At 35.5% G+C, this 12,668-nt stretch overlaps 1 protein-coding gene and 1 long non-coding RNA gene across 4 annotated transcripts in view; one reads left to right on the top strand and one right to left on the bottom strand.

The window, feature by feature from the left end:
• The window catches only part of gnal (guanine nucleotide binding protein (G protein), alpha activating activity polypeptide, olfactory type), a 226,839-nt gene that overhangs the window by 197,280 nt on the left and 16,891 nt on the right, over nt 1-12,668 (bottom strand). Inside the window, exons 3-4 of the mRNA XM_065287999.2 lie at nt 4,004-4,058; nt 3,752-3,871 (exon numbers count right to left, since the gene is read on the bottom strand). Of these exons, the coding sequence (XP_065144071.1) occupies nt 3,752-3,871; nt 4,004-4,058 (175 nt within the window). The remainder of the gene's footprint in view (nt 1-3,751; nt 3,872-4,003; nt 4,059-12,668) is intronic.
• LOC135777767 (uncharacterized) lies at nt 4,864-9,001 on the top strand. Of its 3 annotated transcripts, XR_010544326.2 has the most exons (4): nt 4,867-4,926; nt 5,624-5,668; nt 6,246-6,341; nt 8,279-9,001. It is a non-coding gene; the product is annotated as an uncharacterized lncRNA (long non-coding RNA). The 3 variants fall into 3 exon arrangements; XR_010544328.2 differs by lacking the exon at nt 5,624-5,668 and having other exon boundaries at nt 4,864-4,926; XR_010544327.1 differs by lacking the exons at nt 4,867-4,926; nt 5,624-5,668 and adding an exon at nt 6,092-6,140.

The following is a 12,668-nucleotide window of genomic DNA, read 5'->3' as shown; positions in this document are numbered from 1 at the left end:
CTTCTCTTACAAAAATGTCCTGTGGAATCCTGTGGTAATGCATCAGTACAACAAGAAGTTACCACACAATTTATGTGCAGAGCCAAATATGACAGGATTACCACAGCGCTTTCTATTGTACAGTACCACACAAATTTACTATTAGATGCATATGATACGTGGTTTTATCTATTGTTTTTGTGTTGTCCATAGCGTTTGGACAAAGCTTAATATGACAGGATTACTACAGCGCTTTCTGTACAGTAACGTTACCACACGAATTTACCATTAGATGCCATTTGTGTTTTTTTTCTGTTGTTTGTGGGAACTGCACTAGTACATAAAAAGACATACCTGTATTATGAAACAGCGCGTCAGTCGTAAACAAAGGCGAGTTCGCGTTGCTGAAATGTCCATGCGAAGTGTTCACAATATAACGTCCATTTGTGTATTATTCAACGTATTATATATGAGAAATATTTATATTCCATTGGATTTAGTATAAAATAATCAGTACGCCCCAGCTGTTTGAGCAACCTGCTAGCTAGGTTTCACGTCCCTGTTGATTAGATATAAATGTTGAGCGTTCCTGCTTACTTTATTTATTTGCATCATTTACATGCTACAGTTACACTCCTTTAAGATAATGTATAATTAATAGTGGGAAATAATTTTTTTTTTTTTTTGCGCTATCTATCATCGTTCGCCCGACGTTCTATGTTCACTTCATCACGCAGCTATGAGGTAAAAAACATTTAATTCATTAATAATCTAGTATGTGTTCATTTTTTGTCATAGTTTTTTTCAAAATTAAGTTTTATTTGAGTGTTTTAAAAATAAATATTTTCTTTATTTTATTAAAATATTTTAATTTTCATCATGACGTATATGCCCCGATTTGATTGCCATGCCCTTGACACTACCCCGACACTACCACCTTAACTAACAAATTTGCTGTGGGAAACCCTGTACTGATACAAAGCTGAATGCTAAATCGGTAAAGTATCCCTTTAAAGATTAATTTAGTGCGAGAGAGAGTGAGCGAGCGAGATAGTGAGACCAATGCGACTCTATTTACTACCATCAATATAACCATAAAACATATAATTGTATCGGTTTCTCTTAAAATTATAGTATAAAGAAGATAAGAATGAATACACTGTGCAAGACAAAGACGACTAACAGAATAACGTGACTGTATTCACTTCCATCAATATAAGCAAAAACATATCATTTTATATGTTTCTCTGAAGATTAAGAATATGAGGATTAATGCACTGCACGAGTCAGAGAGAGACTGACAGAACAATGCAAATGTATTCACTACATCATAAACAATACGAGCATTAAACATGTCATTTTTGGGCGTCTCAGTGGGTAGCACTGTTGCCTCACAGCAAGGAGGTCCCTATCAGGTGGCCTTTCTGTGTGGAGTTTGCATGTTCTCCCTGTAACAGTGTGGGTTTACTTTAGGTACTCCCACAGGCAAACAAACATGCAGGTTAGGTGAATTGGAGATACCAAATTGCCCCTTCCCAACTTGTGTGGATCAACTTGTGTATAGATTAACCAGTTCTCACCATGAACGTATCCATATATGCTGGAATGGCATAAAGAATAAAAAAACATGTTGTTTTATTACAAATAATTTTAAATGTGCTTTTGTGGTTCGGTCTAAAAGTAAACTCCTGAGTGTTTGTGTATTTTATTGTAAAATAATGAAAATCATTTTGACTATTTAAAACACTAGCATGTAAAAGCAGCATAAACCCAAAAGTCTTTATTTTTTTATACCACAATGCTCACCATCTGCTAAAAAACATGTATTTTGTGTGCGTAGAACAGATGACTGACTGTTAAGACTAGTTCAAACAACTAAGGCTAAACACTGCTACTATTTTTTTTCCTGAGATTCTCCTGCTTTGTTGTGGCTGATGCTGCAGCGCAAGCTCTTGAAACTCTGCCCTCCTCTGGAAAGCGAGAAAACTTCACACCAGAGACGTATTCTACATCTTGTAAACAGGGGTTAAACTATAGCTTAACTGCACCAAAAGTCTGAAAGGATGTTAAATGCATAAATGTAATAAAATCATCAAAATCTGTCTATGATTATCTGCACACTACATCACTGAGGCTATAAGTCTACAAGTATTTAATTACACATATTTGCAAAGAGAGGATGCATTTTTCAATGCAACTTTCATGAAGTAAAATAAAAAGGTCCTTCAGGCCTTCAGTTCAAAAGTGCTTAAAGTGTGAAGGAAGGTTTAGTTTATTATACATAAGTCCTGTTATAATAAATTTGTCTTACTCTATTAAACTCCCATTATAATAAATGAAGCTGACTGTACAAAACTCCTGTTATAATAAATGAAACTCACTACACAAAACTCAATATAATGACTATACAAATGTCCTGTTATAATTGTTAAATCGCTTAAGGGCGTTCACATTATAACGATAACAATAACTTTAACTATAACAATAAATATATTAGCGTCCACACCACCGAATTTGCTGTACTTGTGCAAATCACATTGCTTCAATGGCATTAGCTAATATTGCATATTTCATTTAATAAAAAATTTTGCAACTGTTTACATGTCACTCGATGAGTAAATATGCTGTTCTTGTTGCATTTACACAGTGGGTATAACCAGCAGATCAAACAAACTGCGTTTTGCGTAACTTTGAACAGTGAATCTAGTAGTTTGTGTAATCTAATATCTAACCTTTTGGTGTAGTCAATGATGTAGAAAAATGCTTTACGTCATCAATTTTACAGCAACTGCAAAAGCGCTGGATTCCTGAGGTAATTTTATGTTATGGAACTCAGCAATGAGCTTCTCCACCATGTCATCTGCCATTTCAAATGCACGTGCACTTGAAGTTGTAATAGATTTGACAAGCTGTCAATGGTTTATCGTTTATCAGTTAGGGGGAAAATCGCTCCGAAAGTGATCCCAACAATACCGTTCATTGTATATTTATTGTTATAGTTGTGGTGTGAACTCTGCTATTCTATTTAATATAAAATAATTTTTAAAACTATATTTTTTATAGTTATCGTTATAATGGGAGCGGCCCTTTACTGTACAACGCGTGACACATCATCGTCATCATCATCCTCACATCCTTTAAAACTTATCTGCACTGGTGACTTACTTAAACGCGTCTGATTGCCTTTACATTCATGCATTCAACAGACACAACTGTGATTAGTTGTAAGGCTCAATGAATGCATATGAAGAAATCATATATGTGATCAAATGACATTTTCACATTTCATTTTAATTGTAACAGTCGTAATGAATTTAGTTTATTCCAAAATTATGCATGTTTTTCACAAGTCTTTGTGTTCAAGTCTACATCAAGTCGAGTCAGCTGTACATGAGTCCAAGTCACTTTTTTGTGACGAGTCCACGTCGCAGAGAGTTTCTATCTCTGCTGTAAATAAATGACCACAGCAACAGCAAACAGCCTACAGCTACAACATGAAAACTATTCATGTTACTTGGCACACTAATTGTTTATATATCTGTATATGAAGAAAAGCTTCTAGACATGCACCTTAAAAACTACATCATGCTGCTACAGTACTAAACCAGTACTACTACATAGTCGACACAAAAACAATGATTGCTCAGTCCTATATCAGTTTGATCCGCTGCTTTGTAATATTCTCTTTTAGTTTAACTATTTAAATTCTCTGACCGGAAATGTGGAATCTCCTATCAAAATACTGTTTATCTATTAGATGACAGCATCTTACCTCTGTGTAGTCAAAGTCTGAGAGCGGAGCTATACTCCTTATATACTCTGCTCTAGGATGATTAGACGGGTTGCCGATTGACACAGGGGGTGTTAAGGTGCTCATAGCAGACACTATCGTCTGAAATTGAATCAAATGTAAAACACAGATGTTAATAAAAAAAGTGAATAATTGAAAGACAAAGCCAAGCAATACACCAAGCAAAAAAGCTTTTGGAGAATGCAATTGGCTGTTGTTTTATATCTGACTTACCACAATGGCATCCTTCACATTTTTCCGGATATCCAGGATTTTCTGCTTCTTTTCTCTGGACAAAGCAGGAGGTACAAATATAATGTCATGAAAAAAATGGCATTTATAAAACTTTTTTATTTGTAATTTTTTTTATTTCTTAACGCAATTCCACCATCTATGGCCACATTCAGGATGAGAACAGGTAATCTATACATAACATAGGCCCTGTTAATCTGGTTGTAAGATGCATTTTGTCAAATTAGATCATAAGTGGTGTTTTAATTCATCCCTTTTGTCCACTTTCGACAGCTTTTGTCCCGATTTCTCGAAGGGCAAGTTGTTAAAGCACCAGCAGGGGAACTGATGGGTTTAAATTGACTCGCACTAATATCATGCAAGTTTACCGCTGCTTGTGTTGTATGTAAACATGCTGCACGAAATGTTTTCATGTTTATGTAAGGGCTCTTTTCAAATTTTTAAGAGCAATTGATGAAATAAGCTTGTGCAATTCCCACGCTCGCAAAATGACAAAAAATGAAAGAGATGAAGAGCAGTTGCTTTAAATTTATCAATGATAGCCTAAAGACTGTGCTGAACACTGTGGACTCCCACCAGAGAACACTGTGGACTCCCACCATGGTTTTCTAACAAATGTAATAGCTGAGCTTACTAAAAAGATTAAGTAAACTTAACTTATTTAAGTAAGTTTGTTAACCTTACTTAGTTTAACTAAGTAATCCCAACTTTTTTCTATGCAAACTCAAGTCAACTTGATTAAACTTAAAAGATTAATTTAGCTCAACTTAAAATTTCAAGTATTTTCAAAAAGGATGACTGCACAGTAGGTGGCAGTAATGCTCCCAAGGAGTAAGTGGTGGCTTAACTGAGTGGTTAACTGAAGAAGACGACAACAGCACATGGTCGGATAAGAGCATGAGGAGGTAAGTTTGTGCTTATATATCATTTTTATTTTTTAATTGCTACATTTTTATTGCCATATTACAATCACAGTTTGTAAACATTAATATTTTGTCGGTAATAATAAAATTGATGCATGCTAATTGATCACAATTAGCAATCCAACAACTGCTAATCATTTATGTTTAAAGATAAACATATTTTCGTTCAACAGACATAAGTAACTAATATGCAGAGGTAGATTGAGTAAAAATTTAATTATATAAAAAGTTAGTTAAAGTTAAGCCTTATAGTAATAACTGCTTGAGTAAAAGTAAAAGTATGCAATGGAAAAACTGCTTAAGTAGTGAGTTTATAATTCTTGTTGGTGTGGTTTATAATAATAAACTACATGAAAATGCTTAGAACTGCTTATAAAAGGTAAAATAGCACATTTAATGTAGGTGCTTTCAAAATTGTTACTCAAGTCAATGTAATGCAGTAAGCATGTTTCTACCCACCTCTGGAGAAAAAACATTAATAATTTCATACTTTAAAATGCCAAGTTATGTTAAATAAGAGATGTGCTGTATAAAAAGTTTTAAGTTTATAGAGTGAATGCTAAAAATTTTGTTTTTACAATTGCTTTTTAGTATCTATCAATCAACATACTATGTTTTTTTTTTTTTTTTTTTTTTTTTTAACATACTATGTTAATTGTATATTATTATTATTATTTAGCAGGAGCTTGTTTCTTTGAAAAGTAAACCCTTCAGGGAAAGTCAGGTAATTAACACACATTTTATTTAGGGCATGTAAAAACTTTTTAAATCTTGATATATTGTTTCTTTTGTTATCTATATAGCACCAAAAGTGGTTCTTTGCTCGTAATCATAGAAGAACCGTTTTTAGTGCCATATAGCACCGGTGAAGCACCAGTGAAGCACCTGTGTAGAACCAAATAGGGGCCATTTAGCACCACATGTGGTTCTACATAGCACTATTTGGTTCTACAGAGGTGCTTTACTGGTGCTTCACCGGTGCTATATGGCACTAAAAACGGTTCTTCTATGATTACAAGCAAAGAACCACTTTTGGTGCTATATAGCACCGTTTGTTTTTAGAGTGTATAGTAACGTTACTGTGGAGTACAACCAAGTCGCAAGCAAAAACCTCAAGCAAGAATTGTTCTCATCCCTTGCTAAACATAAGATTTTGAATGAAAGAAAAGTTTAAAAGCTCTCTTGAGTATCTAATAGTAATTATTTTTGTATTTTTGTTTTAAATAGTTTAAGTCCATATGCTAACTTTTAAGTAATCTGTTCTCATTGTTGATCTCAATGTTTTATGTATTATTCGTCAGAACATCACTGATGTCACTGCTCGGTGGACGGTAGTTCTCCGTGGTCTTGCTATTCTTCTTGCGGAAGACACTACAGACTTCCTGAAAACAAACATGGTTAGTATTCTTCTCGTTTAATCAATATGAGATGTCCTAATTTTTGTGTTAGCATTTAATTAGCATTATTAAAGAAATAATGTGTAAATAGAAGATAATTAAAGGCACCAAGGCACATCCTTTTGTCCCACAATTCTACGCGTGAGTATGCTCAGGATTGGTCGAGCCTGGTTGAGTTCGATAAAATAAAATGGTGGCCAAGAAAGCAAATGAGAACACATTTAGTGTAAATAAAGTAATATTTTCACTTTTGGTTGCATTTCTAGCGAGAAATTTGTATTGTAGTTTTGAACTCTTTCCCCGCCATTGAGTTATTCCGTCAATTAAGAGAATCGATAACTTCTGATAAATGCTGTGAATAAATGAAAACACAATTAATTTGCCAGTTAAAGGTTTTATGCCAATTACATAACCAATTCAAAAATTATAAAGAAAGCAAAACATCAAATATTCAAAGATCAGTCTGAGATGTATACCTGAAATACATCAACACGACACTATGGGTTTTGGTTGATCGCATTATGAGTGAACAAAGCTTAATACAGGTGTTAAGTAAGGGATAATGTAGAGGCAGCCGGTAGTTATCGGGAAATAAGCCCCGACAGTGTGATCAGGACCCGACGCGAAGCGGAGGGTCTTGTATCACACTGAAGGGCTTATTTCCCGATAACTACCGGCTGCCTCTACATTATCCCGCTTATTACACGGCTAATTGTCACATAAGAAAAAAACCGGACATGAATATGAATCTTTATTTTATTGGCATATTTGTTTTAAATTAACATTTTTATCCTTCCGCGAAACTTTGCACATATGCATAAAATTATCGTAATACCTTATTAAGATCCTCTGCTTCATACTTGTCTGTCTCCATTTTTTCTCTTTTAGCCAGTCTTTGAGAAGTTTTAATGCCCATTCTGTATTTTTTTGTGTGTTGGCTTCGTAGCTGTCATGCTCTATTTTGTCAAGTTCAGTCTCAGTAAGCTGTCTGTGTCTTGTCGTGGTTGTCCAGTGTTTGTCACAAGATGGCGCCAAACAGTAATCTTTATTGATCTTTATTGGCGCGGAGCGATTTTACTCGTACAAAAAGTACCGGCTATGCGTTATAACTTTGGAGCGGTTATTATTTGAAAAGAACGAACCTGCAAATGTCTCAACTGACCAATAAGAATCAAGCATTCCAGAGAGCCGTGTAATAACAGTGTATAAACCGTTTTGAGCTGTCCACTTTTGACTACATTCAGATGTATTCAAAACAGATTAGAACCGCTAAAACACGCTGTAACCCGTATGCTGGAAATAATTTTGACAGGTACAGTTTAATAATACACAAAATTAAATCAAATGTCTTTTAATAACATATGATGTTATAGTTACAAATGATTAAACCAAATAGTGTGTTTGTGACATTCGAACATCTTGTCTTAAAACTGAAAATAAACAGGATTTCCTGTATTTGTTAAAAATAAGCTAATAAAATAGTTCAAATAAATATTTAATGTTGCTTACCTTATGAGTAAAATAGCCACATAATAAGTGGGATAATGCACAGACAGCAGGTTGTTATCGTGAAATAAGCCACTTCAGTTTGATACAAGACCCTCTGCTTGACACAGAGTCCTGATCACACTGTTGGGGATTATTTCTGCAAAAACAACCTGCTGCCTATACAATATACCTTACTTATAGAAGAGTTTTCTAACGAGATATTATTAATTAAATATGTTCCAAGGATGTTTTTGCACCACCAGGAAAGAAGCTTCTGCTGAAAGGTCCAAATTATTATTGGCAATTCTAACCGAAGCACTGACACAAATTTAAGTGTCACTTCAAAAACTAGTAACATCACCTTGAACAGTTTAAATTTTTAAATGACACATGCACTTTGCATTTGTATTATGAGAATGTATATTAATATTGCGTTTCTATCTTATTAGGACTGTGATGGTGACCCACCTCAACTATCAATAGGAATTCTCAGTCTGGTGCCGGAGGACAGACACATTTCTCCACATGGTTTACAGCAATTATTTGGTAGGGTGTCACAGCCATGGATGGACTTGAGAAAGTATCACATGCCATGTGTTTAGTTTTTGGACTGATCGTTGTTTTAAATATGGAGTACCCCTTCACAGCTTATTTTGAGTTGATTCACAGGGTTTTTCTTTCCCTGGGGCAAGTCAAAACTGCCATCACTACAAAACATACTAATGTGAAGTAGTGCGTTTTGTGTGAAACAAGTCCGTGTTACTGTAGATCTGTTGCATTTTGGGTTTTTTATTTTTCGTCAACCTGGATACAAGTTCCAGAAAAACTCAACTTTAATTGCTGCAAAACTTTGATGTTTTTGTTAAGATGTATTTTGCGTGTTTCTGATGGCAGAAACAAGACTGTTACTGTAGGTCTGTTGATGCAATTTGTGATTTTTTTTATCAGTCACATGCCAACCTGGATACAAAACCAAAACTGCAGTCACTAAAAAAAAAAACTTGTTTTGAATTTGTTTGTCAAAGTGTGTTCATTGTGTTTGTAATAACAGAAACAAGACTTGGGTCTATTGTTGCATTTTGGGTATCCAGATTGATGGGTGACTGAACACAAACCCCTTTCTGGTGTGTGTGTGTGTGTGTGTGTGTGTGTGTGTGTGTGTGTGTGTGTGTGTGTGTGTGCGTGCGTGCGTGCGTGCGTGCGTGCGTGCGTGCGTGTGTGCGTGCGTGTCAAAAATGTTTTACTTTGTACACTGTTAACATGTTTAAAATAAATGTTTTAACCTCATTTTGTTGCTTTTTGGCTTTACTCGTTTTTGTTAGTTCAGCTTACTTACAAATGTAAGGCAATCGGTTTCCTTATATTTACATGTAAAGTGAACAATAAAAAGAAGTTATCTCAACTAATGATTTTAAGTAAAGAGTACTTAACTTTACTTTGATTAATAAGTTTAGCCTACTTGTACTGTTAAGTTTTGACAACTTAAAATGAATACTCTACCTTACTTGATGAATAAGTTTAGGCTACAAATAATATAAAGTTTTGCCAACTTAAAATCAATACACTAACTTACTTAAAATTATGAGGCAATCGGTTTCCTCACTTTTTTAAGTAAACTCAACTTATTACATTTTACAGTGTATCTGTCTGAAGCAGAAAAAAACAAAACACCATCTATCATACCCCCCCCCCGCGCACTGCGCAACGCAAGTGTCTTTTGCTAGTTTCAACCCAGCAAAATGATCATTTTCCCATTTATCGCCATGTTGTTAAAATAACAAATGCATTTGCACCCAATTTTCTTGTCAGAAAACGAAGTGTGTTCAGGTGCATTGTTGGCGCATTGCTATTTTGAGGCAACTAAAATAGACTACGCCATTGACCAACTAAAACCTGGTCTAAAGTCTAAAGTCTTTGGCGCAATAGTGTTTTTGTTATTTAATGAGAGCATTAGAAATATGCGCCTATAACCCCGGATTTCCACCGACTGCGGAGCAGCTGCAGATCAGCTCCGCTGCGTTACGTCTCCGCACTCTGCCGTCCGCCAATACCCACCAGTTCCGTTTTTGTTGCAGAGCGGCTGCGTGCTGAAGTGACGAGGTCTCGTAATTCACGTGATGATCGCGCGATACCTAGTTCTGTCTCTGCCCATTATGCCGTTGAATTATGAAGTTTTTACAAACCAGCCCAGATCACAACACGAGATCTCGCATAGACAGAGCAGTACATCAAATCCATCCAAAATTCAAAAAATAAGAAGGCTGCTAAAACATTTATATATGCTTTATCTTTAATGTATTTATTTGAAACTCCCCTGGCTCTGTTCCTGTCTATTATTTGTTGTTTCTGTATTAATGACTATATTTGTGTGTGTTTGTAATGTTTGTATTGCAAAGATTTAATAAAAAACACGAGTTCTCGTGAATTCAGGTATGATCACGCGATAAAGTCATGGCTCCGCCCTGCGGAGCTGTCCGGCATCCGTCAAAAATAGAAGCTCTGCGTATTTGTGCCGGAGGGCTGCGGATGGCCGGAGCTGTGACGGATTCGGAGCGCAGTCAGTGGAAATACACACATTGACTTGAATGGAAACCGATTGACTCCGCCGCCGATCCGCAGCCGTTCCGCAGTCGGTGGAAATCCGGGGTAAACGGGATGACAACACAGGTTTGCTTATCACACACATGAATGAGCAGCAGCAAAAAAAGCTTTTAAATATGAAATATTAAAGGATTAAAATGTGAAAAATTATCATTGAGTCTCTTTGACATAAATGAGCACTGATTATGAGACGTTAGAAGGCATAAAGAGCAGCTTCCAGTGTTTCCGCTATATACATTCTACCGTGGCGGCCCGCCACGCCTAAAACATCCCCGCCACGCCTTTGGTTGTGGATAGAAGGGATACAGCAAACGAAATCTTGTCGGATGAGCACTGTTTTATCCTAATCCTTCACCCAAACCCAACTCTAAACACAAAATTTCACACGATTGTAGGATGTATTTGTATCTCATTTAGCCAGAGCCGCTGTTAAATCCTAATAATCCTACCTCCAAATCTAATCATTAACTTTTCTGCATTTGCTGTATCCCTTCTAGACAAAACCCACGGCAGCTCCCAAAATAAATAGCCCTGTCAGACTGGCTGTCTTTAAAAATAAATAAATTCCTTTCTGGATTCGCGTTGTAAACTCATTTATAAATAAATCGCCTAAAATATCATAATTTCCCCCATGGGTTTAGTTTAATGCACAAATAGATTTAAATCAACAGATGATGATTAGGCTACGTCTCTGTTTTGAGAAATAATAATAAAATAAATAAGCCTACACGAAATATGTAACACTTAAATAATTATCAGATTGACTAAACGAATAAAAAAGTATTTGAGTTGCTGTTCTTTTTTGTGACGCGCTCTAAAACCAAAGCAGCAGAAAGCACGTCATGTTTTTAATTATTTTAAATAAGCACAATGTTTTCTCCTTATTGTGAGTTTACACAAATAAAAATACAACATTTACAGTTTCGAATGTTGTTTTACTTTTATCTGTATGACAATAAATTTAGGGTAATTTAAGGTGCAAGGTCATCACGCGTATGATGTTCATCGGCACATGCACACCGACGCTGCGCAGGGCTGCAAGAAATGACATAATTAAACTTTCGATTTAACATATTACGAGTTTTTTTGGCAATCATTTGTAATCACTGTTCTCATATTATCAACTTATCAGGCCATTAGTTATTCAGAATATAGGCTATAAACGCAGCGCACTTCTGTGCGCTCAGCTGTCAATCTGCTGTGCTTTAGATCGACACTCACAAAGTTTCACATTAAATGATAAGATATTTGTCTAAAAACAAAAGGCTAAATACTGAATACTACTTATATGGGACTACAAGACATTAATAGTCGAATCTGTTTGGAAGGAAACTTACATTATTCCTGTGGGGAGAGATGTACGTTGGTAATAAAAACTTGAGGCAGAAGGTGAGGCTGTTTTATCTGTTTCAGATAGGAGGATCGGGGTACCCGCGGGTAAAACGCATAATATTTGTGGTAACGAGTGTAATAATATTAACATGTCATTTGCGTTGTAGATGCAGGTCGGGACTCAATAAAATTAATTGCTAGTCTAACATCCAACACTAAAAAGGTTAGACCGTTAAAGGTTTCTCTTTAACTGCGCGATTTGCGGTGTGACCGGGTCGGGGTCTTTGTCAAAAATAAATTGCTGCTAATGTCGGATAACTGTTCGGATGTTCTGTCAATCACAGCGGGGCGGGTTATCAAACAGGATTGTGCGTGACTTTGCTACAGCTCTGTAACGCTAAACACGAGCACGAACTTGCACACTACATTAAAACTACAATGAAAGATCCGTATGAAGCTATAAAACGTATTTTTTAAGAAAATACAATTTAGATCAAACATAGAAAAGCAATATGCTATAAATTTAAGGAAAAGTAAATGACAGCATCAAAATTATAAAAAAAATAAATGCTTTGCTTTAAACAAAAGCATCTGTTTTTAAATGTTTTTTAAATGCTACCACACAGATTTATTGTATATGATGACTCTGTACCTGTGCGGATATGGTGAGAGGAGAACCTTTTTTTTAGTAATGTTTTTCAAAAAATCCATGGCGCTGTCCGAGTGCTGAAACGGCTCTCCACACGTTTGTACATTTTTTAACTCTTGTTTGTATTTTTAGAGTACCAACCTATTCTTGCATATTTGCAAATATTTTTATGAGATTACAATTATTATTTAGGATATCAATACATTTACACAAATTAAAGGCCTGCTATTTTTACTTCCATGACTGAAAAAAAAACG

The sequence above is a fragment of the Paramisgurnus dabryanus genome, chromosome 22 (genome assembly GCF_030506205.2).
Source record: "Paramisgurnus dabryanus chromosome 22, PD_genome_1.1, whole genome shotgun sequence".
In the NCBI taxonomy this organism is placed as follows: Eukaryota; Metazoa; Chordata; class Actinopteri; order Cypriniformes; family Cobitidae; genus Paramisgurnus; species Paramisgurnus dabryanus.
This window is presented reverse-complemented; position numbering and strand designations above follow the sequence as displayed.